Source organism: Genypterus blacodes, unplaced genomic scaffold (genome assembly GCF_046128005.1).
Source record: "Genypterus blacodes isolate CSIRO-AG114 ecotype Tasmania unplaced genomic scaffold, CSIRO-AGI_Gbla_v1 ptg000072l_1, whole genome shotgun sequence".
NCBI lineage: Eukaryota > Metazoa > Chordata > Actinopteri > Ophidiiformes > Ophidiidae > Genypterus > Genypterus blacodes.
Window position 1 is genome coordinate 1,914,998 of NW_027466882.1, and position 26,924 is coordinate 1,941,921.

General features: G+C 42.4%; 2 protein-coding genes across 7 annotated transcripts; one reads left to right on the plus strand and one right to left on the minus strand.

Annotated features, from left to right (window-relative positions):
* Positions 1-271: 271 nt before the first annotated feature.
* LOC143005741 (uncharacterized) lies at positions 272-7,818 on the minus strand. Of its 4 annotated transcripts, none has more exons than XM_076157105.1 (5): positions 7,630-7,818; positions 6,922-7,037; positions 2,913-2,988; positions 2,582-2,624; positions 272-2,336 (listed from the first exon to the last, which is right to left on the minus strand). In XM_076157105.1, exons 3-5 carry the CDS (start codon positions 2,977-2,979, stop codon positions 518-520), a joined length of 1,929 nt encoding a protein of 642 aa, XP_076013220.1. In that variant the 5' UTR covers positions 2,980-2,988; positions 6,922-7,037; positions 7,630-7,818; the 3' UTR covers positions 272-517. The 4 variants fall into 4 exon arrangements, with proteins under 4 accessions (XP_076013220.1, XP_076013218.1, XP_076013219.1 ...); XM_076157103.1 differs by lacking the exon at positions 7,630-7,818 and adding an exon at positions 7,156-7,622; XM_076157104.1 differs by lacking the exon at positions 7,630-7,818 and adding an exon at positions 7,156-7,622 and having other exon boundaries at positions 6,922-7,055.
* sema4ab (sema domain, immunoglobulin domain (Ig), transmembrane domain (TM) and short cytoplasmic domain, (semaphorin) 4Ab) lies at positions 7,038-19,908 on the plus strand. Of its 3 annotated transcripts, none has more exons than XM_076157098.1 (15): positions 7,038-7,166; positions 8,270-8,524; positions 10,123-10,283; positions 10,826-10,885; positions 11,867-11,965; positions 12,284-12,380; positions 12,766-12,888; positions 13,691-13,818; positions 14,507-14,688; positions 14,918-15,062; positions 15,753-15,942; positions 16,542-16,657; positions 16,763-16,926; positions 16,998-17,092; positions 17,380-19,908. In XM_076157098.1, exons 2-15 carry the CDS (start codon positions 8,428-8,430, stop codon positions 18,204-18,206), a joined length of 2,484 nt encoding a protein of 827 aa, XP_076013213.1. In that variant the 5' UTR covers positions 7,038-7,166; positions 8,270-8,427; the 3' UTR covers positions 18,207-19,908. The 3 variants fall into 3 exon arrangements, with proteins under 3 accessions (XP_076013213.1, XP_076013214.1, XP_076013215.1); XM_076157099.1 differs by having other exon boundaries at positions 17,383-19,908; XM_076157100.1 differs by lacking the exons at positions 7,038-7,166; positions 8,270-8,524; positions 10,123-10,283; positions 10,826-10,885 and adding an exon at positions 11,133-11,192.
* The last annotated feature ends 7,016 nt before the right edge of the window (positions 19,909-26,924 follow it).

The window sequence follows — 26,924 nt, forward strand, 5'->3', positions numbered from 1 at the left end:
TAATTCAATTAACTGGATCTCCTGTATGAGAGCTGTGCATTCATTGGTGCAATTTTGATACTGTCTGTAATTATATGTTTGGACAAATAAAATAAACAGCACATTAATTACTTACTTCAGAGACTAACATAGCTTTACACTCTGACATCACAATTTGTATGTATTTATGTTTTCTGTATTCTGGCCAATGTGACACCTTAACAAAATAAATGTAATGAAAAAAAGAAACCACAGCAGTTGCTTCATTTCTGATCATTTATTGTAACAAATACTACATGACACATAGTGGGAGTGCATGGCATTAGCAGTTCCAGTTGTAGTACAGCCTTATAGCAACTATATTTGCATTTGTCGAGTTATGGAAATGTTACTATTGTATGGAGAAGCTGTAGAATGCGGAAATGGATTATCATACCCGAATTCAACTAAGACATGAATTGTATGCAGCTAAAACGCCGCGAAATTAAAGTTTTACATAGAATCAGGATTGTTAGACGAGCATTATGAATGTGAACTCTCATAAAAAGAGAGTGCATCCTCTTTTCAGTTTCTTTCCTTCAGGTGTCCCCCGAAAGAATTCCAGGTAAGAGGAGAACACATAGCTGTTCATCACTTTGACCCTCCCAAAGATGTCCAGTTCGGTTTGTTCGTCGCGGTCGACATCATTCATGATCTGCTTTGATTTCACATACAGGGCGTTTTCCTTTGCAATGACCTGATCCAACCAAATCTGCATGTCGTGTGGTGCCATCTCATAATCGCCAACAGTGCAGCCGTAGAATCCTCTTCTTAGATGTTCAGGCCAGGGTTGGTCATTCACCATGGGATGGTCATCTCCAACAAATGCTGTACAGAGAGTGCTGTCTGTTCCTCGTGTGCGACCTACTTCACAGCCTATGACACTCATGAGGAACAGAGAGAAGGTTCTGAAGTTGCGCACAGATGCCGAAAATACAGCTGCCATGAAGTAGTGGCCCCATCTCTCACAGTTGTAGGTGCAGTGTTGGAGCTGGAATGTCTGTCGACAGAAGTCATTGAATGAAGACGGCTTGAGTCCCTGTCTCAGCTCTGAGAGAGAGGACACATCCTTCTGGTCACTGAAACTGTCAAGGAAATTGTCAGCCTCAGCTTGATTGTCTATGTTCATGAACCTTCCCACCAGACTCACACTAAGGTTTGTGCTGTGCACTTTGTAAATGCAATAATTCAGAACATAGTGAAGGTCTGATGCAGGTTCTTCTCTTGCATTGTACCTAATCTCCACTAGTAGATCCTGAATGTTGGTGATATGCTTGAAGACAACGCTCTCTGTGTTCGGCCCTTGCTCTATAAGCCAAACTGCGCTCAGATGTTGTTGATGCAATTCGGGGACGTAATCAGGAGCACGCCTTCTTTCACCGTCTTCAAAGAACAAGCTCCAAGTAAGCCCCTCTAGGCAATCAATGGATGGATATTTTTTGCGCAGTTCCATTGGGACGAACATTTGAGGGTGGCTTGGCCAATCCAAAGTCTGATAGTACAAAGCCTTTCCTTTATAGTTGGGAAAAACTTGTCCTTTACAGCCGAGTTCCCCTCGTGTCAGCAGGTTGCCTATTATGTCCAGCTCGGCAACAAGTCGCTTGCTGTGGTCATGGGACCGCCACACTCCATCATGTGTGGTTAACATTTCTCCATCAGGACTCACTGCCAGCATAGAGTTGTGAAGGTTCAGCTTTGCTTCCATTTTTAAAGACCTCAGTGCTTGTAACAGCCTCATTATAAAATGTACGTCATTTCCAAGATTGCAGCTTATCAGGCTAATGCTGTGAATTTGACCCAACTTGTTTTCAATACCTGCCATAATCTTAGCTAGCTCCTCTGGGCCATAACCTGCTAACTGGGATAGTCCATTTCTGTCCTTGCTTCCATGTCCAACAAGTATGACATCACAATCTCCAAGTAAATAAGAAGGCCTTCCCCTGAGATCATGAAGCTTCCCCTTTTGGTACATCAGCAGAGTTGATATAGTGGGATGCCTCTCATAAAGGGAAGTGCCTGCCTCCATGGTTACAGCCTCCTGCTCCATAACAACTATGAACTGGTGGTTGTATTTAGTTTCATGAAAACCAGGACTAGGTGGACTAAACCTGATGTATTCAGTATTGCTGACTGCCTGTTCCTGTAATTTTGTTGAAATCAGAGGTTTTGGTAGGTTTAAGTCTGCATTGGTATTGATTAGACACATGTTCTTGGATACTGTGCATACGGAAGGATTACATGTACATAATCCACCTTCTTCAGGATCAGGCTGGGTTGAGAAGAGGACAAATCTTGATGCAATCAGTTGAACAAATGGCCTGAAAACACATAAAAGGTTTGACTGAGTGTTTTTCATTGCACTGCAACTTGACTGCTGCATTCTTTAGAAGCACACAGAAACTGTTTCCTAATGAGAATGTTCCAGGATGTTATGGAGAACATACAGTGTCTGACAGAGAATGGTTTATTAGAAAGAATTATTATGATTCACTTTTATAATCAATTTCACGTGCTGATCCATAATAAGATCATGACAGACTTTAGCTTTCATGTAATAGCTCACCTGTTTCCTGTGCTGGAGTCAAATAGCCTCTGAATACCACAATCTGTAATTAGAAAACAGTGCTTATTATTCTGATTCGTGTTTAATGGCTCGTCCAAAAGACAGTTATGGAAGATCTTCACTTTTAACACAACTTTCATTGCAAAATGCTGGCAAGTATCAATTCTGCAATTTTGTTATTTTAGTTCCACAATCGATTTTATTTTCCAACACTGGATATTATCATTATAAATGTAATGTGTTGTTTTGTTTAAGAATTGAGTCAGACACTTTGAACCAGTCCAAATTCATCTTTATTTGAATTTTAGCTTTAAAAGTTAATTGATCTTACCGGCATTCAGATGGCAGAGGACCAAAGACAGCTTGACAAAAATAGCACAAAAACCGTTGAGTTTCATGATGCTCCTCTGGAAACCATTGAAAGTAAAACAGAAGTTTCCCACTGAAGAATGTAGTGAAGTGAAGCGTTCTCTACGCTCAGCATGTAAGACAGCCGAGTCATATCTCAATACACATTTGCTTAGATAAGAATGAAAATGAGACACAAATTGACTTTTATGACGACGCACTTAACTTGGTCCAGATTAGAGACAATGGGACATTTCACACTTACGAATACTTCAGAATAATTTCAGAAAATGCCCTCACAACAGCACAGAACATCATAGCCAGCACTTTATCAACAACCCTGAAGACCACAGCAACCTCGCTACCAACCAGCATCTACCCAAAGACCCTTAACGCCACCATGGCAAAATGACAGAATGTCAGCACTATGACACTGAGGAGGAGGCCTTCGACATCCTGCTGCCATTGTGTTTTTTTCCCTTCTGGTTATGATGGCAGTTGTCTTTGTGAAACAGTTCCTGTTTCCAGCTAATCTTGAACTGCTCACACTGTCCCAAACCACAACCTGTGTGAGACAAAACTGCCCAGGTCGTAGTCTGGCCAGGCTGTAGTCTGCCCGTGTGTATCCAGACAGATAGGGGCTGTTACCAGGCCTTTTACCGGCCCTAGTGGAAGCATAGCCAATGCTGCCACCATGAGGATGCACAGATGCATTGACTGCCTTGTTTGTTGGCAGCCTCAACAACTGGTTGGCTGAGCTCTTACCACTTCAGAATCACTTGGCTAAGCAACCTAAATAAGTGAAGAGCTGAATCCACTACACAGTCATAGTGGCTCCAGAGCTGTGTATAAACACAGGAGGAGTTGTGTATCCCTCATAGCATGTTGGAGTACACATACACTGGACACAAAACATTTGTCTCAAAAGATATAAGCCATTTTTGTTCTTGCATAATTTGAGGTTTCCTGCAGATTTGAGGGTCTAGTATCACACCCAGAAATATATTTTTGTATACTTTTTCAATAGTCACATTATCAATTATGAGTTGACTTGACAGTGACTTTTGTGATTTTTAGTTTTGTTCAGTTTTAATGACATATTACTTATATTAAACCACCGTTTTACTTTACCCATTTCTGATGACACCTCCAAAAGCTGCTGCAAACATTCTCCAGAGCAAAATGTATTTATCATCCACAAATAAAATAAATGTTAATATTCCTGCTGCTGTACACGTATCATTTATATACAAAATTATTTTGGACCTAATACTGAACCCTGTGGGTATGCGACTGATAACAAGGAAATGTTGAAAAGGAAAGATAAAGATAGTGACTCACACCCAGCTGAAATGTCAAATAGAAATTAAGGTAAAACTAGAATGGATAAACATTCGTCTGCATCCTAAACTGCTGGTTTGTTTGAATTTCTTACTGACTGGTGTCGTATAGCCGATCAGTCTTAAGTGTGGCGTTTACTGCTTGCTTGTCACACCTCATAATCATTCAGAAACCTTCCATTTTCCTCCATTTTGTCAGGCAAGTTTAACTTCTAAAAATGGCAGTTATCAGTAAAGTCAAACTAGAGAAAGGAACCACATGTCTCCACAGTCTGGGGTTGATTTACTTATTTGCCAGCCCGAGCTTCATGTTTGACACTGGGAGACGTATAGGCTGTTACACACACGGCTGTTTCCAGGTCACTGCTAATCCTCTCAAATCTTCTTTGCCATCATTAGCCATCCAACCCGCCCCTTTCCCTGCCTCACTCATGATGCTGAGCATCTTTGGTTAATTCTATTAAAGGCTCTTTTCACATGGCATTTGGAGTTGTCTGTGGGAATTGCTGCTAACTTATGATCTGCAGTGGTGTGAAATGATCGCAAAGAGCCATTCAAGAAACAATGCAACTCTGAGATTAAGCTGGATGGAGAATAAGTCGGACCGGGTTTAAGCACAGCTGAGAATGGAGCATCTAAACATGCAAAAGCCTATGTGCACAACCGGGGCATGATTTCAGAGAGCTGGTTTGGGTGTTGAGCAGTCTGAGCAGCAGCTGAAACACTTTGGATTGTTGGGATCTGTTACTCTGGACAGGACTGCAACACAGAGTCAAGACCAAGCTGAAGGAAAACTTCAGGATACACACATCAGGTAATGTTTTAGATTCAATGTAACCTTTTTTTTAAACTTCTCTCATGCTCTTAGGAATTCCCTGAAGTAGCTTTAAACTTACAATTATTTTATCCTGCACTATAGCATCGTGTACATGTTCTTTCTTATATAATATGTAAACTGTGAAATATTTGAACCCAAGCCTCTTTGTTTGTATGATATTGTTCCATCAAATACAAATATTCCAGATATTTTTGCATAATCGTATAGACATTTCCCCTAAATCCCTGACACATTTGTTACCTGTGTACATGAATGGTCTTGTGCATTATTGTTATTATTATATTTGTTATTATTATTATTATTGTTATGCATTATCCATGCTTTGCTGAAATGTAAGTATCTACTTTTATTCTTGTAGTGTTCTTACTACACACCTTAAATACTTAGTTACATATAAATACTGTAACTTTTGACTGCATGTGTAAAACATGACGATGAGCCCATAAAGAGAGACATTTGTTCCCGCAGGTTAACCAATTCTAACCAGACACTTTTCCAATTCCATACAGGTTTTTTCCAGTTTGCACTTCTCACTGTATTTGTATGCAAAACTTTGCAAGAATGAAAAACTTTGTTTAGGGTAGGCTCCCCCAAAACCGCTCCATATATAAGCATAGCAGAGGATAGATAGATAGAGAGATACAGAGACAAAATGACACTTGTTTGCAAGATCGCAATCAAGTCAAGTTTATTATCTATATCTCATCAACACATAAAATGTCTCAATAATGTTATAATGTCAGCAATGGCTTCTGACCCAGAGGACGAGGGAGCAGACACATGAGTGGAGACCTCTGTTCTTTTTCAACTTCATCAGTACTTCACCATGTTGTGATATTAGCATTCTAAGGTCAGCAGCACCAGTACGTATAACAATTAGTCTAATTTTGGACTGATGAACATCCAGGTCTGTAGGATTGGGTTTGGAGCATTTTCATGTGGCCAATGTGGTTGTGAGGATTCATTTTTGAGAATGGACTATTGTGACCCATATCCAATCCCAATGTGATAAACAATGGCCTGGCAGACTGGATAGCATTTTATTTGTAAAGCATTATGTTTGTAATGACACCTTGCCACAATTTAATGTAGAATGTAAATGTAGCCAATGAGTTTCAGCTATTTCTTCCATTCTTCTGATCTGAACAAGGATGCGTGTGTGTGTGCCTCAAAAATGTTGCTTTCCTTTCTAAGTTTCCTAACAATATGGCAATAGTATATATAGCTGTAAGTATAGGTTACATAACCCTTCCCCTAACCCTAAAATTAAGCATAAAAATGCTTGTTGTCTGAACAAGAAGAGAAATCAAACAATGCTCTGGAACTCATTCAGACATTTTGTCATACACATCAATAACAACATCCACAAAGCCTGCATAGCTTAAAAAACATGTGGGATTCAGAGTAAAGACTCAGCTCACGCACACACTGTGTGATCTCTACACGCTTCACTTGCTTAAACCATGACATCACACTCACGATTAAGAAACAGATGCAAGAAATACTTCATAAAAGTGTTCTTTTAATTATCACAGTATGAATCAATACTGAATTTGTCATCTGTGAGACCAATAAATGTCCTGTCCTATCCTATTGTATTTAAAAGCCTCCATTTCAAAGTATTAGTATTTGTGTGTGGGACCTTGCTTTAAATGTGATCTAGAACATGATTAGATTCGTGCAAATTGTCAAAGTCCTGTTCACACTCTGCGGAGTATGAAGCAGGGTGAAGGTGATGAGCTTTGATTGGAATGAGAGGATGGAAAGCAGGCAAAACAGAGACTCCCGTCTGGGTAAATGAGTGTAATACATACGAGTCTCCACCAGATGGAGCCTGTTGGACCCTTCAGCGAGGAGGAGGAGGTTCTGGGTCTTTGTTGTTGGTTCAGAAATCTCCAACTTCAGTCGGCGTTTTTCCTCCACTGGTCATCTGTCCGCAGCGGAAAAGCTTTGTGAGACATTATGAACAGACAGTGAGACGTTTGCTAAACTACGACTTTTCCTGTTAAGCAGGTAAAAGAACCACGGCAGCGGCTGAAGGACCAAACCTCGCAGAGATGTAAGATGGCTTTAACGTTAACTCTTCCCTAAATCCTCCTCTTCAGCTATTGTCTCTGGTGTTCATGTTGTTTGTCTGCGTTCACAATTAGATCCGACCCTTTGGTCCTCTTGTTGCGCAAACGGAGCAGCAACCGGACTGTAACACACATTAGCACAATGTGAGGCCGTAACATGTAACATCACACCAAGTTGGCTTTCTGCAGTGAGCATGACCTCTGGTTTTGTAGCGTGAGTGTAGCGTGTAGCGTGTATAGAGCAGGCAGAGAGAGTGTGTGTGCGAGCGAGCTGAGCCTTTACTACTTTGAACCCCACGTGTTTCTGCAGCCATACGTGCCTGCGTGATGTTGTCTGTTATCCGCCTCCAGTCGCAGCTGTGTGTCGTTTACAAGTTGGTTAAGTGGTTCCAGCTCAAATTACAATGAGATCGGATTGAATACATTGTGATCAGAATGACGGTTTACCATCTAAAACTAGCGATCGTTGCTGCTGGGATTCATTATTTTGGTGTCTGTAACCTTCTCTCTTGTTCAGGAGGCCCACATGAGTCTATCACATGTTCGGGGCCCCATCAGCTGATCAGAGGTTTATGTCCCTCTGTGCAGCTGTGGTCATATCGTGCTGTCACCTTTACTCTGGACATGCAGTATGAGTTTAGGACAGACAGGACGGGCCGTCTGAGGGCATCCAGATAAGACCTGTTTGCTCTGCTGCAAGTCCAACATGTGCAACAGCTTCTGTCCAATTCTGTGTCAATGCTGTTATTGAAGTAAACTGGGTATCAGCGATGGTTTGTTCAGTTTATTCCATGTAGAATGTAAAATCTAGTTCTTTATAAGTATGGGTAGCAGTGAGCGAAATGGAATGCAGTAAAAAAAACATGTTTCCATATGAAATATAGTGGAGAGAAATTAGAAAAGTTATTGTAAGGAGAAGCTAGCAGCATGTCTAAATGCTACTTCATGACCGTACCTGAGTAAATGTCCTGTGTATGTTTGTGCTTCCACTGTTTTAGTGTTGCCCAGTAATCAAACTAATCATCACATCTCCGCTTGTGTGTGTGTGTGTGTGTGTGTGTGTGTGCGTGTGTGTGTTGTACATCAGACACAATGATGCGTTGCTCCAGACACCAGGACATGTGGCTTCAGCTGCGGTACACGTCCCTCCAAACAAGTCTTTGACTCGGAAGACGAGCGTCAGCCCCACTGTATGACCTCTGACCTTGGATCTGGCTGAGGTCCAACTCTTTCCTACCTGCTGCTATGGAGAGTCACAGTCTGCTGTCCTTCACTGTGGCCTTCCTGGGATTCCTCAGTCCGTGTGTAACCAGACTGGCTCCCAGAGTCTCCTTCACACTCGGTGAGTAACTTCATTCAGTTTAATGAATTAGGTAACTGCCATCCTCTTGATAATTTGAACCTGCTAAACAAAGATCCAAAACAGATATTTGACCCATATGTTACTAAATATGACACGATTGTTAATCTGAGAAAGGCATTGATACTTGTATGTAATGTGTTATCTATTGAAAATCAGCTCAACCCGCTAAATATAAAAATGAGGTCGACAGCGTGTAAAGAGTTCCTGTTCCCTCCACATACATGTTGTGCGTAACATGGAACAATAAATGAAACAGTAAACAAAGAAGTCAGTTGATGTGGAGCAGCAGCAGTTTGAAAGGAAGTGGAGACTCTGGAGAGGAGACTTTGGAAGTTACATTCCACAGGATCATGTGCTTCTGTACTATCAGAATTAAACTATTAAGGTGCTTGTTTGAAACTCAAAATTGAAATACTTGAATTGAAAAGAAACACTGTGAGATGAGGCCTGAAGTGCCTTCTTTTTCCCTCAGACATGTCAGAAGAAGCAGACTGCTTAATAATGGGACATGGAGGCTTCATTTGGCATAGGAATTTGCTACAAAGTAAATCTGTCTAAGTCGATAGAAGTTTAAATAAAAGTAGAACGATAAACTGAATTGCAGAGCAGCTAATTTGACTCTGACAGCATTAATCTTCTTTGCAAGCATGGGCCTGTGCAGCAGCATGATATCATCTAAGACGCTGCATTAACAGTGAGAAAGCCTTAAAAATCTGCTCCGGCCCTGCAAGTCTCTGCAATCCACAGGAGGAGTTAGACAGGAAACTAGACACACAGAGAGATCTGACTGTGGGTCCTGTGCTCAGACATGTTTGCTCCCTGAACTACTATGTCGTGAACCACTTCCTTGATGGCAATATCAGCGTTGTAGACTTATCCATTCTGCTCCAAATGCAGGATAATGAGACTCTCCTAGATGCCGTGTTGTTGTTGTTGGGTCTTTCATTGACATTCATTGAACCAACTCTCTGCAGAGCCCTCCTCCTTCTTCATTAATCATTAGCAACTCATAGACGCAACAGAATAATTGGAGACCTATGTATGAAACTAGAGCATCCTGATCACTTTCAATGACAACGTTCCTGCTGCTCGTTCCCCCGCAGAAGGATCTGTAGAGCGAACTGAGAAAGGTAGACGCCTCACGGTTCATTTTCCTGACCCTGATCTTCCACTGTGAAGGTCAGCCTGACAGGGAACTCCTGCCTGAAAACGGAAGATGAGATAAGATAAAACTTTATCTATCTCGAGGGAACAGTTGCAGTACAGCGCAGGTTGATTGGATTCACCTCCAGTGCAAAGAATGTGCAGAAATACATGCAAAGACTACCTAAGAGCAGATTCGTTAAGTGATCAGCTCATCATCACTGCCACGGTGAGGCTTCTTGCCAACGGTGACGTCGTTGGAGGCCATTGTAGGAATGGTGCTCGTCACAACTCCGTACAAACAACAGACCGTGACCCTGTCGTAACTCCCGGATTCTTCACTACCTTCACCTCAGCCCTACTCATCATCCCCTGGGATTCATTCTCTAAATAAACGCCTTTTTATACCAGCGTTTACTCCCGTGCACCAACAGGTAGTCCGGAGAGACACGTCACCCTCTTCAATAGCCACGATGTCAGCAACACCACCACACTGTTGCTAAGCGAGGATGGAGACACACTTTACGTCGGAGCCCGGGATGCTGTGTTAGCACTGGATGTTGGCCGACAGGAAGCCATCACAATGAGGAGCAAGGTGAGACTCAAGCTGACTGATGGTATACATTTATGCACAAATCATTATTAGAGTGGATCATTTACTGTTGATTCTCTATTCTCATTACATCCAAATCTGTCATTAAGTCCTTGTCAGCACTGAGACGTCATAATTACCAGCGTTCATTCAAGGGCGTTTGGTTTGAAATTTTCTAACTAGCAAATCTATTACAAAAGTAAGTAGCAGTTTGATTTGATCCTTAAAGAATGAAGAATATTACTGATATAAAGTACTAGTACAGCCTGTATATAACACTTTCTACTGCTGTGCTTAATTACACCCTTACAGGAAGTCAGCCTCTTGGTAAACAGTAATAAGCAGAAGGTGTTTATAAGAGCACATAGTCAAGACCAGACAGGCTTTGACTTACTTTGAAATTCTGCTGACATCCTCTTAAGCAGTGATGATTCTGACTTCTTTTGGCCATTGATGTTCACGTGACGTAGATATTTTAACTTTGAAAGTAGAAATCTGAACTCTCAGTCCTCTGCTGACTTCCTTCCCTCCTCTTCCTCGTTCAGCTGGACTGGCGCCCTTCAGAGAATGACCTCGAACAATGTTCCATGAAAGGAAAGAAAATGGCAAGTATTCATCACTTTGTAAATACGTAAAACACAAATTTGAACTCTGACCCAGTGCACAGACTAAACCAAGAAGTAAAGTAGGATTGTAGTGCCGGCAATGGAAAAGGAAACTGGGAGGCGTGGACAGTATTGGACAGAAGCGTGTCCCCTGGCTGCATACTCTTGGTTGTGTTTACATCTTGTGTCGTGTCTGCTGGTTGGACGTGTCAGTGCAGGTCCCCCGGGAGACGATGGTTCATCTAGCAAAGGCTCAGCTGGTTAGAGAGCAGCTGAGTTTGGAAACTGCACCAGCACACATGTTCAGGTGTGGACATGTTCGGTGCAGACGTTGGATGACATAAGCCTCTGACGAAATTGACTTGAACGGACACAAAGTAGTCCCGAGGACTCAAAGTAGTACAGAAGTAGTACACTTGCAAATCTTTTGACAGAGAGCAAGAGGTATTGAGAGACTGTAACCTGTCCCCTTTTACCATATAAGGCAATAACAAAGAATACTGTATGACATGAAGAGATGCATGTATTGTGTATGGAAAATATGTCAATACCAATCGAAGTGCCCAAACCCGCTGAACACGCCTTTACCATGTGGTTTTTACCACCTTCTGATCAGTGCCTGAACGCAGCATCATTTTCACAGTTTCTTCTCTGTTGCCTTTTGCTTTCATTCGTTCCCAAAAATGTCAATTACTGATTCCTGGCATTATGGTGGAAGCAACCAATCATATCTGTATTATGTACAATTTTTACAAACTTTGTGGATGGCCTAGTAAATATCCCCCCGTCTTTATATACAGTCTGAGTTGTATACCGTCTATATACACAGTCTGCTTTAACGTACTCCACTGTAGTGTAACTTTGAAGTTCTGCATTTGGTTTAAATCTAAAGATCCAGTATTAACTCAACACTTCTTGAATTGGAGACGCATTTCTACTTTGCTGAAATCTCAACGTGCAGTTTTTCTGTCTCATTTCTAGGTGGACTGTCCTAATTTCATTCGTGTGCTGCAGTTCTTGAACGCCACTCATATCTACGCCTGTGGAACGTTTGCCTTCAGCCCACGCTGCACCTACATCGTGAGTTTCTTTACTAGTTAACACGTAAACAGACTTGTTTTCTTGAAAAGGCCATGTGATGCACTCAGCCTGCACATACAGAGGAGATGAGTCCAGCTTCATCACAGCTGCGGTCTGAAAAAAGGTTGTTTAGCCAATAAGCTCCACCCACATCAAGCTTAAATCAGATTCGCCCTGTTTCCCCTTCTTATATTTGCCAACTGTATGCAAGCAGCTTCTCAATACAGACTGTACGATGCAAGATCATGTTTCCTTCTCTGTTGTCTCATTATTAATGTCGTCGCTCGTCAGCTTGACTTTGTCCTCTTTCCTGTGCAGAGTCTGGAGACGTTGACGATGACGAGCCCGAAGCCGGACGAAGGGAGAGGCCGCTGTCCTTATGACCCCTACCAACGCAACACTGCCATCATTGTAGGTAAGACAGAAAAGCCGCAACCCCCCCAGAAGCCAATGAATCAAGGAACATTTGGCAGCTAAGTGGGCGCCGGCAGCAAACTTTCTAAGTATACAAGAATATCCCAGCTACTGAAACAGTATAAAACTATATAAGCTTTAGTAAAACAAGTACAAGAGCAGTTTGTTTATGAATTGTAACTAGAGTATGTACAACAAATGTCAAAGTCAAAAATCTACTGTAATAGCCTTTAAAGGTATGTAATAATTCAGTCTAAATACTGTATCCATACGCATATCTGAATACAAGTATATGCCCTGATATACCTGTCTGAGGTGCGTCTTGTAATCAACGTATCGCATGTGCATCGAAAGTCCACAAACGGTATGTGTGTGTCGTGTTCCAGATGGAGAGCTGTACACAGGGACAGTAGCAGACTACAGAGGGAACCGGCCTGTGATCTCCAGGCACCTGAGTGAGGGCAGCCACGTTGACCTCAAGCTGGACGACACCTTAGGGTGGCTCGAAGGTCAGTAGGATGGCACCTCAGAGGGAACAGTGCAACCGCAAAGACACAAACTACCAGAAGAAAGACTGTGCCCTTAATAAGATTGCCAGCAAAAACACTTGTTGGGGGTCAGTGTGCTTTGCATTGAATGCCTTTAAACGTTCTTGGGCTCTCTCAGGTATTGATGTGGGGGAGGCAGTAGCTCAGTAGGTAGGGGCTTCCGCTTAGGAACCGGAGGGTCGCCGGTTCGAGTCCCTGCCGAGGTGCCCTTGAGCAAGGCACCGAACGCCCAACTGCTCCCCCCTCTGTAATGGGTGGTAATGTACTTAGCGTAAGTCGCTTTGGATAAAAGCTTCTGCTAAATGACCGTAATGTAATGTAATGATGTCAGTAACTCCACAAAAAAAACTGCCTTGCTCACAAAAATGGAAAAACAACAAAGGCAGACAGCGCTGTTTTTGTCCAGCAGCTGCTTGACTCCTTTCAGCCTAAGATGCGCCTACATTTTAGGTTGATGATATAGAAGCAAGCCTGATATGCAGGTCAAAGGCCTTGTGTTTACCATTTTGCACCTTTTTTCTTTTGTTACTACTGTTTCCCATGTTAGCTTTTGCTATCCAATCACTGTCGTCCTTCACATGACCATCCAGCAGCACATACTTTACATTCCCCAGTTACTGTGGCTGATGACATGAAATGACCCGTTACATCACTGAAGTTAGTTTCACGCCAACAGGGTTTCGACTTGTCTGACAAACTTCAGATTGTGTTATATCTTTCACACTACGCCACCTATTGTTTATTTGCTTTGTTTCTCTTTCAGATCCAACCTTCATCAGGTCTAATTTCATTCCCGACGAGGAGAAAATCTACTTCTTCTTCAGTGAAGTAGGCAGGGAGTACGACTTCATTGACAAATTCATCGTCTCTCGGGTCGCTCAGATCTGCATGGTAAGAGTCCAAACTTTCGCCTCCTAGATTCTTTTGGCAGGAATAAATATTGATCCACCACTTAGCAAATTGATATTCTGAGGATGATCTTAGTAATCAATTACATTTTTTTCAGTAGAAATGTTGACTGTCTTGTTCTCCTCCAAGCTGCTCACTGGAAATTGAGAATATTGACTCTTTATGTCAATTATGTACAATTATAAGTACTCTTAACATCCACTGAGCCTCCGGGGTCAAAGGTCAAGTATCTGGTCACACGTATAGTTTTTGAAGATCATCAAAACACTTTCTTCACAAGTAACCACACTTTAATTTCTGGGTCCGCTGGGCTGATTACAAGTAGGGGTCGAGTCTCTATCCACCTATTTTTATGCAAATTTCCAATGTGCACATAGGAAAAGAAGCACTGGCAATTTACAAAAGAAACCCTCCATAATTTGCCCTAAAAATTGTTCTCTATGTGCTAAGGTGCGGTGGAATAACGGATATTTTAGATTAGAGAAAATGCGCTGAAAGCTGATGGAAACTCTTTTCCCCATTTAATGATAATGAGACCACCTGTGACTTGTTTGATTCATTTTTTTTGTCACTGAAATAAACAAAATATGCCAGAAAGCCCTGCAGCTATATGGCACAGTGAGTGTTAAACCCTGTCGTGTGCTCGATGTTCCTCCTCTCTCTGTGTCAGAATGATGTCGGAGGCCAGCGGACGCTGCAGCGCCGGTGGACCACATTCGCTAAAGCTCAGCTGCTGTGTCAGTCTGACAATGAGCTGCCCTACAACGTCATCCAAGATATAGACATGCTCCCACCACTAGAGGGAGCCCCTGCGGATGACACACTCTTCTACGGCATCTTTACCTCCCAGTGGTCAGTAACTTAAAGTGGTTTGATGTGATCTGAAGCGTCTAATCAGTGACATGGAACTGCACCGTGTAGAAACATGTGATCTCATTATCTGGATAATGGCCACACATCAGTTTTAGTAAGGTTGGACTGAAATCACATAAAGAAAAGATATTGTACGCTTGTTTCAACATTACCCAGGTTTTGTGTCTGGCTCTCATCTCCTGTATCTTCTTTGTTTCCCGTTAATAAGGTCGGTAAACTCCGGGCGGTCAGCAGTGTGTTCGTTCCGCCTGAGTGACATCAAATCGGTTTTCGCCGGCAACTACAAAGTTCTGAACAGGGACACGTTACAGTGGAGCACACGGGTTCAAGAGAAGGTCACGAATCCAGGAGAGGTAAATGATCTGCTCTGACGAGGATCTAAATGGCCAGAGGTCCGTCTCACAAAACTACATGCTCGTTTGATCATTTGTTCTTTTGAAAGGAGCAACAAAGGTATAGTTCTGCTCGGCGAACGTAAGTGATGTTGGCAGATGCGCTGCGTTTGCCTGCCGCGACCCAATTTATGTTCTGAACTCATTGAAGTACGTCTTCAATTTAAAGTTTTCTTTTAGAGAGAGAATTTGCTTTGACCTTTTATTTTGCCAATTCCCTTTTTTTTCACCAAATTCCGCAGGAGGGATTATGCATGAGCCATTGGCCTGGTAATGTCTCGGGATAAAGCAGATGTCTCTCTGTTGTTGCTAGGGGAGATGTGATGACTTTCTGTCAGCTGTTTTAAAGTGTATTTGTGTAGCACCTTTCTCCCACTTGGGATCGGCACCATAGTAAAAACACAGCAAAAAAGAAAAACTGATATAATCCCTCCAGCGTTATTGAGCAGAAGTATGTGAGGAAAGGAAAGAACAACAAAGAAAGAACAAATGAAATGGAGCTTCAAGTGCAAGCCTCAGAACTTCCCGTTGATTCCCTGTAATGACATCGTGGGAGGATATTTCTGAACCCATCTGCATGTGTTTGTGACTTGATTCTCATTTTATGCTGTGGGGATTAATGAGGATTTTCCACCTTTCCTCTCCGCCCAGTGTGGTCTGCACAATGCCTCGGATAATGCTCTCCGCTTCGTCAAAGAGAACTTCCTGGCAGATGACAGCGTGCGGCCGGTAGGAAGAAGTCTCACCATGGTGTGTGCAGACCAGAACTACAGCCATCTGGCGGTCCAGCGGGTCCAGGCAGCCAACAAGAGGAACTACACCATCCTGTTTCTACTCACAGGTAGGCTATGGGGGAGGAGCAGCAGTGTGAAGATGCATTCAAGTGCAAGACAGTCAAGGAGGAATATTCTGCTCTATATTAATAAGTTGGTATAGTCCACTTTGGTGTGTGAATAGAACAAAGCAGTTAAAGTTGGGGGCACAGTCGCTCTTCTGGTGATTTCATCGGCGCTTGGTCGTGTCACAGTTGTACTGATTGGCTCCTCAGATCAGGAATAAGGAGTATATATAGAAGGAATATACAACAGATAAAGATCTACAAACTAAAGTGAATCTTGCTCCATATGATCTAGTTGGAATGTACCACTTCCCTCAGCGTTCCAGCTATTCTACTTCTCCAGAAATTAAATGAGCCTCAGTGCATTACAGTAGTAAACAAATATAATAACGTGCTTGATATACTAAGAGGCAGTTGCTTATTAGAGCAGATTAACAAAGTCAGTCAAAACTATGTTTGTCATTAAAGTCCGCTGTGACACAGTTGAGTAGCTCTGGATAACTGACTCCTTTAGTTCCCGACAGTGAGCTCAGCCATCAGGGTTTCGCAGTTCGGAAGACCAATCCCAACTTTATCAGAGATTTTCATGGATCTGCTTTCAGAGTCGGGTTACCTTCAGAAAGCCGTGCTGCTGGACGGCGGCGCCCATATCATAGAGGAGGTCCAGGTCTTTGAGCAACCTCAGCCGGTCAAGAACCTTCAGCTATCCATTTCCAAGGTGTGTATATGTCTACCAACACATGCGCACACACACACTGAAATTCCGCCCATAAACTCGAGGATGTCATTGTTTTTGTACTGATCTTATCTTTCCCCCTTGCAGCACATGGTATATGTTGGCACGTCAGAGGGCGTGGTCAGGGTCCCAGCAGCCAACTGCTCTTTCTATTGGACCTGTGCACAGTGCGTCCTGGCCCGAGACCCCTTCTGTGGCTGGGACCCCACCAAGAGGGCGTGTGTGGAGGTTTCTAACACCCAAGTTTATCTGTGAGTACAAAGCTCGACTTCACCAGTTTGTCCTAACATGTGAACACTGACTGGTTATCTACCTTCCTCAGAAGCCAGGATATAGACAGAGGAAATGTTGAAGAGGCCTGCAACATTGTTCCAATATCCCACAGGACCAGGTTTGGCCCTGACAACCTACCGGCAGGTGAATATCACTCATATGAATTAAGGCTATTACCCTATGTGGTTACGGTGATGTTCAGTTCATGTCACTGTTTTTTTCAACACTCGCACTAGAAGAACACTAATACTTTGATCATACGACTATAATTCAATTCAAGTCAATGGCTGTATGATTAAGATATGTAAGGATAGACAATGCAAATATGGAGATAAGGAGGGCGTCAAAACTATGATACATAATCTTCAATGTACCTTTGTAGGTTCATGTGTTCACTCTTACTCTGTTTTGATGAGCGTTGTTGTGTCCAGCAGGTGAGCTGGTGTCTGTGGCTCTGAATGAAGTTGTCCGGCTCCAGTGTCCGTCAGTATCGAAACTGTCCCACCAGGTCTGGGAGCGTCCGAACAGCCGCCTGTCCTCCGAGCTCTACCTCCACCTGGAGGACGGCAGTCTGTGCTTCGTAGCCACTCCAGCGACACTGGGCCATTACCTCTGTCTGTCCACCGAGAATGGCTACCAGCAGACGATGGCCGTCTATCAGGTAAAGCAGAAAAGCAGCCCCACGACCCAAACTCCAGTCACCTCCACCCGGGCTCAGACCCGCCCCACTCCCACTACGCAGACTGTGGCTCAGCCCGGGCAGCAAACCTCTGCGTGGATTTGGCCTCAAAGAACAGAACCAAGACAAAGGGAGCCAGAGCCATCTTCGTCTACCAGTGAAACTCGGCTCACCACCAGGCACTCGGCTGGAAACCTCACAAAGTGGACGGGGAATTTCGCACGCAAAGACGCTGAGTTGCGGGACGGGGAGCCCCTGCTGTTGGCCCAAGGCTCCTGCTACCTAAAGGAGCTGATAATTGTGTCAGTTCTGCTGGTGTTGTGCTTCAGCGTGCTCATCACAATCCTTCCCTCCGTCATCCGAAAACGCTGCCGTACCCGGACAGTTCCACAGGCCGCTACTCCTGCCAGGGAAAGGAGGTCACCTGTGGAACAAGAGGCCCTGCGGGGAGGGCAATTTCTAAACAACTTCAATAAAGGCAGTGAACACTCCCTTCATAACGGACACGCCAGCGGAGTCGTTTGTAACGGGGCACTTCTCAAGAACTCCAATGGCCATTTGCCCAATACCCCCATCTGAGCAATCCTGTGGGTTAGCTTAGGTTTACTAGCCAGGCCCAAAGACTGACTGACTGACTGAGTTGTAGGAGTTAAGTGGGCGGTGGCGTTACTGGTACTGAAGCTGAACAAAGTCGAATTTTAAGTAGAAGAAGTCGTATGAACCTGTTTGGTAACGAAAACAAGTTACGGTAATTTAGAAGAAGGGCTTTGTATTGCTCGGCTTGAGACGTCTGGACTGTGAACGTTTCTATGTGAAGTTTTTCTACACAACTCTTCATTTTCTGGATTGTAAACATTTGATATGAAGATGGCGTCGGATGGTTTTTAAAGTTTTTATAGAATATTGTTTGATACAAAGCGGAAATTGATATCTCAGGATGATTGCTTGGAAAGAGGGCCGTTTATTAGGATCTCAACATAACAATAACAGGTTTTGTCTCATGATCAAGAAAGAATCGTGTGATCTTCAATAATGATAGTCGTCTCTTATCAGCGCAATCACAGTTAACATCTGCAGAACCAGTAAGTTCTTCAAGTGCATTGTACTTGCTTTGTTCATAAAAAGGCCATTTTGGACACTGTCTTTTAATTTTCCTCTGTCCTGAGCTAATCTTGTACTTTCAGGGTCCATGGCTTTGTTTTCCTTGATGCACATAGGCATTGAACTCATCTTTTGACACTTTGACATGTATAACACATACACCCAACTATATAACACACATAATATGATAAATGCTATCAAAAAGCATATTGTGTCCCCCTTCAAATGACCCCGATTACAGACGCTAACCATGATAGCCTTGGATGTCTTTGTTAAAGATAAAATAATAGGTTCTTTCTCAAAGCTTTAAGTTAAGATATCTAAATTATTCTGTGATTAGGAGAAAACGAAAATACCTGTGGTTTCTCTCTCAGCTCAGAATTGTTTCCGAACGGACCGTTTAATGAATGAAAATACAGAAACTAGCATCACAGGTTGTATGACGAGCCTGTAGGCATATAGACTCTTGCCAAAAACTGACAAAAACTATGAATAAACGCATTACAATTGTAGCAACGGCTTACACTGTAGAGGGCAGTCCAGCACTGTATCTTGTGTACAATTCTTGCACATGAAATGAGAACGTGCCTTGGCTCCACTTAAGGCAATGCTTAGGCATAACTGTCACATCCATAACCACTAATATAAAGATATGTTGGTATGTACCGCTTGACTCTATGTAAGTGACACCAGTTTGCATATTTATTAGATAAAATATCTTGTTTAGCGTCGGGCGATTATTGGTTAATCTGTGGATCTATAAAGTGCAATAAAGACATCGGGGGTTGGTTTTGTAATATCGGCTAAAGAGCATTAGCAATGACCTTTACCAGACCAGACGAGGTTTCTGTGTGTGGTTGGAGAATTGAAATCTGCAATAAAAAAAAAAGCATCACAGAACGTTCTTTGAGCATGTCATTGGTGTTGTGGTTGTTTCCAGAATGTTCTAGACCAGAACAGTCTACTATGTATGTAGAGTAAGTTCATAAATTGGGGTTTATGATCAGAAAAATTCTGAAAATGTTCTCCATGTTGTGGCAAAATTATCTTCCAAATGTTTTGGGTAAGTATTGGAAATTGTTTGGCCAGATTGACAAAGAGCCATAACTCTATTGGCCCATGTATTCCCTTCTCTTTGTGCGTGTCCATAACTGAGTCGCTCCTATTAAAGAGACCGCTGAGTGTATGACATATTATCCTGGACCGGTCCGTCTTGACTCATTACTTAGCCTCTGACTTCCATTGCAAATTATTGACTGCTGTCACTAAAATTGGAACCTGATATATTCTGGAATGTGATTCTCGAGAAGCTGGACACGGCTTCATGCAATCTGGAAGGTCCTTAAGGTTGTGAATGTGCAAAAAAACACATTCCCATTCGCACACCATGAATCTGAGCACAGCTGTGAAAACAAAGAGACTGTCTTGGCTGCTGAGAGCGCACAAATAGTGAAAAAAGATGGAGCAAGTTTTGTTAAACTGACATTTCAGCTATTTTTCTTATATCAGCTATTCATATTTCATTTAATCTTGAGAAACAGTGAACTTGAACCCCTCCATGTGAGCGTGTGAGTGTGCCCAGAATCTATTTTCAGAATCACAATTTCAGCTGCTCCAGAAACTCAAAATGTTTCCCAATAATGACTTTTCCTCTAAGATTAAGAGTTTGTGTCGATCCTGACAGCTACGGCTCAGACACAGCATCTATACTCAACATAGCATAATAAAGTAAATCACCGCAAGCACAAACATAGCTGGGTATTTGGCTCTCTCTAGTGGTGTACAATAGGAATAACACAATTTGGATTATGTGGTTGGATGTATGCATGTATCTGTTCGTTAACATCTTTAACAGTCCAGAGATGGACACAACACAGCTGGAAATCAATGTCAATGTCAACTACTTCTTCAGCTACATTCAGTCTTGGTGCTCGGTTCTGATTTATTGCTCATCTCTGATTATTTTCCTCGGCTGTTCACATTGATCTGTGAATCTGGCCAGTGTGTGAATGAATCATCATTACTCTTGGATACACTTGCTTCTCTAATGAACTGTCCAGAGTCCGCAAATATCTGACATATCCTATCTTATCTTTCTTTGTGTGTGTGTGTGTGTGTGTGTGTGTGTGTGTGTGTGTGTGTGTGTACACGTCAATACAATGAGCACCATTCCTCCAATTGCCTGCACACATGCCAGAAACTTTTCTTTTCATATACAGTACATTGTTATGTCTGATCTTATGTTTCCTTTTACCAAAAATGGCAATTCAATACCAAATATGGTGAATGCACCCCCATGACATCATCCATGAACAGTTGTACTTGTTGCACGTTTAAGAGGAGGGTCAGGGAAGGCTGTGGTCAGGGGAAAGTGTCTGATGGGTGATTGGCTCCAGTGCAAATACTTCAACAAAATGTGTGAACGACCAGAGAAGTTGTCCATTTGTGTTGATTTCCTGGTTGCAGCGTCACACGAGGGCAAAAGAACCTGCTGCAACTTCCGAAGTCCCTTTACATTATCAGATAGAGCATTCAATTACATATTTACAAATTATATTATCGCTCCATCCTCTATCTTGCGCTACTGCTATCCTCCATCTTTCATGTTTTCAAAAGGCCCACCAGGGTGAAATGGATTGTATGTATGAACAAGGCTGTAGTCGGCTTTGAGGTTGCCAAGAGGGAAAAATATGTCACAAATTGTAAATCTTAGACATTTTATTTGACGTTTCAACTTTTTATTGTTACGTACTTCCCCTACTGTTTTGTCTTCTTCTATCTGACCAGGTGATCTGGTGTAGGTGATGTCACTGGCCTGCCACTGTGGCCTATTTTAGGGAGACTGGAGGGAGGAGGAGTCTGGCTCTCACTCACCTGTAGACCAAGCAGTTCTCTAGTTGCATTGTTCCCTTTTCTTTTGAGTATGGAGGTCTGGTCGTCTAAGTTTTCGCGGCTTTGTTTCTTAGTTTAGTTCTTCATCCATAAGCAGGCTGTTAGGTGTCTACAATATCCCCAATATCAGCTGATACATAACCCAATGGTTTGGAGTTGAGGATAACTTCCAGGAGGACTGATCACACAGGTGTACAGAGCTGACTTGACAGGACAAACTTCTCTCTTCCGCACTTTGCTGGGGGGTTCAATTGGAACATAATCATTGGAACACTTATTTGTTATTTCTGCAGGGTCAGTGCTGTGCTTGCTAAGTGTCCATTCTTCAAAATTGGTCCCTTGATCCAATAAGTAGCTGCTAATAACAAGATCTCCCCTGGATCACTATGGTATTCAATGGTTTAGAAGATTTCAAGAAGTATCGAGTCAGGATGATTTGAAGGAGTTCAAATGGGCTTGTAGCATCCAATTAAGTAAAACATTTCCCAATAATTTGTCAATTATAGGCTTTTTACAAGTTTCTGAATAATAAGCTTCTTTTTTAAAAATTTCTCAATAATAATCTTAACAATGTGCTTGCTTGCTTTTGCCACCTGCAGTATGTTGTTGCTGTAAGTGTTGTATTGTTTGTGTGGTAAAGGTGGGACTCCAATATACAATAAAACATTATTATATTGGCGGTCAATACAGTTTTAATGGGCTTATATTACATTGGGTGCTACAATAAATAGTGCGTCAAAACAACTGAACGTATTTGTGACCGCAGAGGGCGCTGTGACACCATAAAGCTCGCTACCCTTGACTGTGCACGTCTGATTTCATCAAGTCCATTCTTTATATGTGTTCACACGCTCAATATTGCTCCACATTACCAACTTAACAACTGTGATATGTAGAATTACTGATGGGGAAAGTTAAATCCATCATTCTACAAAAAATCACAAGTTTACGGGCCTCTGTGTTCTTCATCGTGTCCTCTAGCAGTCACGTGCAAAGTAAAATAATAACTTATTCCTAAAATATATGTGATATTGATATTTGATAGTGGTTATTTGGTGTTTGTGGTGGCTTAGGGGCCTGTCCTGTCTGCAGACGTGAATGTGAGCAGCATCAGTCAGTAAGTGTGTGTCAGCAGCAGCAGCAGCAGCATCAGAGTGCTGCAGTGTCTCCAGAACACACCCTGCTGCAGCCCGCAGAGCAGCACCAGAACAGCTCCAACACACCGCGCAACTTCATCCACCTACACACACACACACACGGCAGGTAAGAGCATCCCCTGCGTCGCGTTTTTGTCCCGCAAGACAAACTAGGACTTACTTATTACCTGGACAGAGTAAAAATAGACGGGATGGCGGAGTGACATTGGACGAACAGCGGGTAGGATCGAAGCTTCTGGGCTCATTTGGAATAACGGTGACTTGCACAGGATGGTTGTAGTTGTAGAGAGGGAAACAGAGCGGGATTGTGGAGGTGGAGGTGGTGGCGCATCATGTTTGGACCGGTGCCAGAGCTCACTGCGGTCCCTCAGCATGACAGAGGTCACAGCTCGATCACGTTATGACATCATGCTCCACTGACTTCACACTCACAATCCGACGCTGCTGCGATTTTCCTAGAAAAAAATCATCATGCTGCAGTGTGTTATTAAATTAGTAAGTAAAGTGTTTACATCGCTGTCTGAATAGATCAATGCACCCATGTGTACACGGTGCATCACTAACTAGAACTAGTTAAGGTAAACTGGATCAATCTCCAAACTTTTGTATCATTCTCTAAAGATGGATGCTGCATAAACAGTGATATTGCTTGATTTGGTGACGTGGCTTGATTTTGCTGACTCAGGCCAGGCCAGCTTGTCTCTAAGCAGGCTTCATCTATGAAAGACCCACCCTGTTTCATCATGATGTCATTGAAAGTATATCAAACCTCAAACGATTTCAGAGAGAATGTTTTCTGCTGTTGAACTTGATTGTATGTAGCTATAGTCTCTGATAGTGACAATCGATATATAAAACAAATGTGCAGTGTTATTGTCGCTCCATAGATGTCTATAATAAGACTATATGAGCAATATGGTTGTGGACTTATTATTGGGGATGTATCTTTCCATTTCCATTTGTCTATTTCTATCTATATATTGCTAAAATGTATGTTATATACCAGCACTATCAAATATGGACATTGAAAAATGGGAAGATTGCTCTCATCTTAGCCTAGAAAAGAGAAACCCAGAATTAGATAAGTGTACATAAATACTGATCATAGATTATGCATAACAAGTGATCAAGTGTGGTCATACATCAGACCAGCAGCATCCTTTTGGTGTTATCAGCCTCGTTGGAGCAATAGGCAGCGCGTCAGTCTCATAATCTGAAGGCTGTTAGTTAGTGTTTTAGGGGCGGCATAGAAGGTTCCAGACCCCCCATGGACTAAGAAAGTGGATTGGCAGCTGGAGAGTTGCCAGTTTGCCTCCAGGGTACTGCCGAGGTGCCCGTGAGCAAGGCACCGAAACCCCAACTCCTCCAGGGACGCCGTAAAATGGCCTGCACCCCCTCTGTAATGTGTTTGTGTGTTTGATGTAAGAGGGGGTGCAAGAAAAAATTCAGATTACATTGTGGAATTCCATGTGATCTGACCAAATAAAGTATCTTATCTTATCTTACTATTGTACTTATACAAAAGGTCATATTTTAAGTTTATTCACATGTTTGTTCACGTTTGTTTTTTCACCAGCAGCAAGATGAGTGCCATTGATAAGGACCCGGTCCCTGCTGTGGGCAACCTCTCACCAGGCCAACTGCAGTCCCATTACAAGATGGAACCCAAGACACTGGGGGTGAGCAGCAGCACTCACAGTCTGTCCAAACACATTCATTACCCATAATCTACTCATGCTTCATCCATTCAAAGCTGTAAATTCTCTCCTCCTCCTCCTCCTTCTCCTTCTCTTTGTTTTCTCAGGCTATCCAGATCATTATTGGAGCTTTGATTCTCTGCCTCAGTGCTTCAGTGCTCCACATCCACGAGGTCCATTTTAGTGGAGATGTGGCTCTGTTACTGATTGTTGTCATACAGGTTAGTTAGAAGTCATTGAATCGGCTTTATGAAATGTATGGATCCTGTGGGGAACTACGGGGGATCTATGTTCATATAGAAACTTTACATTTTCTCAGCTTGGTGTGTCTTAATGGCATTTATCATAAACCACCAGGTGACCTTGTCTGGTTCAGTGCTGGTCCACAGTGGGAGGAAGCCATCTTTGTTCTGGGTGAGTTTCGTCTCTGTAGTCAAGCATCACAGTCTGGAACATTCTCACTGTTGCGTGATGAAACAGATGACATTATTTATCTTTCATTTCAAGAAAACTATTCAATATTTGTTGTATGAGGTGGATAAGGAACGGTTCAGTGAAAAACAAACAAACAAATATTACAATTACATTTACACATTCTTGAACTTAAAAGATATTGTACATAGATTAAAAATGATGCAGACATAACACATAATATATTAAGGAACTGTATGTAAAGTTTCCCCCTTAAGCTCCTTAAGAATGACCATGTAAATAAAATTCAGTTTGTTTGTTTCCTTGAGTAAATGAATAAATGAAATCTGAAGTTTGACAAATTAGTCAATAAAAGTATAAACAAGTAAACATGGTTGTGTTTTTTTCCAGCCTGCATGAACCTCACACAGATAATGGAGGTTGTTGTTGTTGTTTCTGCTGTGTCATTGTGTGTGAGGACCACTGTTGTATCTACAGGTGAAATGCGTCCTGGTGCTGCATCTGATCAGCGCTGCATTTTCCACTGCCGCCCTGGGCCTGATGTCCAAACACCTCCCATACCGGCAGGACTCCTACCACTGTGAACACTGCCGCAGACTGGGGCTGCATGCTGTGGTACTGCCTTTTACATACATACACACCCTGTAAAACTCACGCAAACACACTATAGGGTTTAACTGGAAGGGATAGAAGCAATCCTACAATCAGTTTGGACTGAAATTGTTGCATTCCAAATTCAGTTTAAGAACGATCTGACTGAACCGCAAATGTAAAGTCCTAGTTTAGCTAAAGATTGATTCCTATGAGATCGGTTTGCTGGACTCTAGATCATTTATTTTTTAGAAGATTTAGCATTGCCTGGTGCAAGAATGAAACAATGTTTGCCTCTTGGAGGAAGAAAAGAAATCATAAATATTTCAGACATGTGTATCTGTATGTCTAGACAAGTGATGTGGCAGCTATAACATCTCTGGCCTACTTGATACTAGAGCACATCAGCAGGGCAACACATCATCTATAGACATATTTGAATTAGGAGTAAAAACTACAAAATTAGAGCATATTACAGCAAATTATTGATGCATGAATGCAATTTAGCACAATCAACTGAATTCCTATTTCACGTGAAAAAAACAGACTCCATGTTTCTTTGTTTCTTACTGTCCACTGCAGCAACATTGTTTCAGGAAATGCACCGGGCTGATCGAGCAAAGGTGTAAAGTAAGTGACTATTGTTACCAGTTAATATTTTCCTCAGATAGGCTTCACTTTGTGTATTCATAAAGAAGATGTGAGGAAAGACATTCATTAAGAGCTTATATTTCCTGACTTAAGTTTTTTTTTGAATCCTGATTCTGAGCTAAAAATGCAACCTATGAAAACATTGAACAACAAAACATTTCCCCTTTTTCTCTCCCGTGTGTGTTCTCTCCGGTTAGCTGCTAATTGATGGGATCCTGGGTACATTGGTGATCTTCCTTGTACTGGAGCTGTTGATCTGTATCACTGCCATGCTGTTTGGACTGAGTGTTCTGGCTGCTGGAGGAACCCAGGTGAGTTCTGATACCTAAAACATCTGCCTTTAAATTTTTATAAAGAATATCTTAATCCACAATTGCATCATGTTAAATCGCAAGGGTACAAGGATAATTTTTAAGTCATGTAAGTAAAGTAAAGCAAATGCTGCAGGATCATCAACACACTGGTGCTGTAAGTAGGTGCTTTGCTGTGACTGTAGTAGCTCCCATTGTGAAAGAGTGGAACTTTGATTGTTTACTCTTATTGGAATTATTGGAAGTATTTGTAGTTGTGTAGTACTAAGTTTGTAAGATGATGTAAGAGCTGTTGCATAAACGTTGCACCCCCCTTGCTGCAGGCCCCCAGCCAGCGGCCCGTCTATCCTCAGTCTCGCCCGCCAGCAGCTCCGATTGTCCCTGCTGTCCCCGCTGCTGTATCTGCAGCCGAACCAGCTGTATCTCAGGTACCAGAGCATTTAAAGTGATACGACCCACCATTAG

Coding starts and splice junctions, on each gene's coding strand:
- LOC143005741 (XM_076157102.1), bottom strand. CDS start 2,721: ATGAAAGTTGTGTTAAAAGTGAAGATCTTCCATAACTGTCTTTTGGAC. Junction 2,337..2,581: donor GACTCCAGCACAGGAAACAG/GTGAGCTATTAC, acceptor ATGTGTTTTCAG/GCCATTTGTTCAACTGATTG.
- sema4ab (XM_076157098.1), top strand. CDS start 8,428: ATGGAGAGTCACAGTCTGCTGTCCTTCACTGTGGCCTTCCTGGGATTC. Junction 15,943..16,541: donor CATCCTGTTTCTACTCACAG/GTAGGCTATGGG, acceptor ATCTGCTTTCAG/AGTCGGGTTACCTTCAGAAA. Junction 17,093..17,379: donor CCCTGACAACCTACCGGCAG/GTGAATATCACT, acceptor TGTTGTGTCCAG/CAGGTGAGCTGGTGTCTGTG.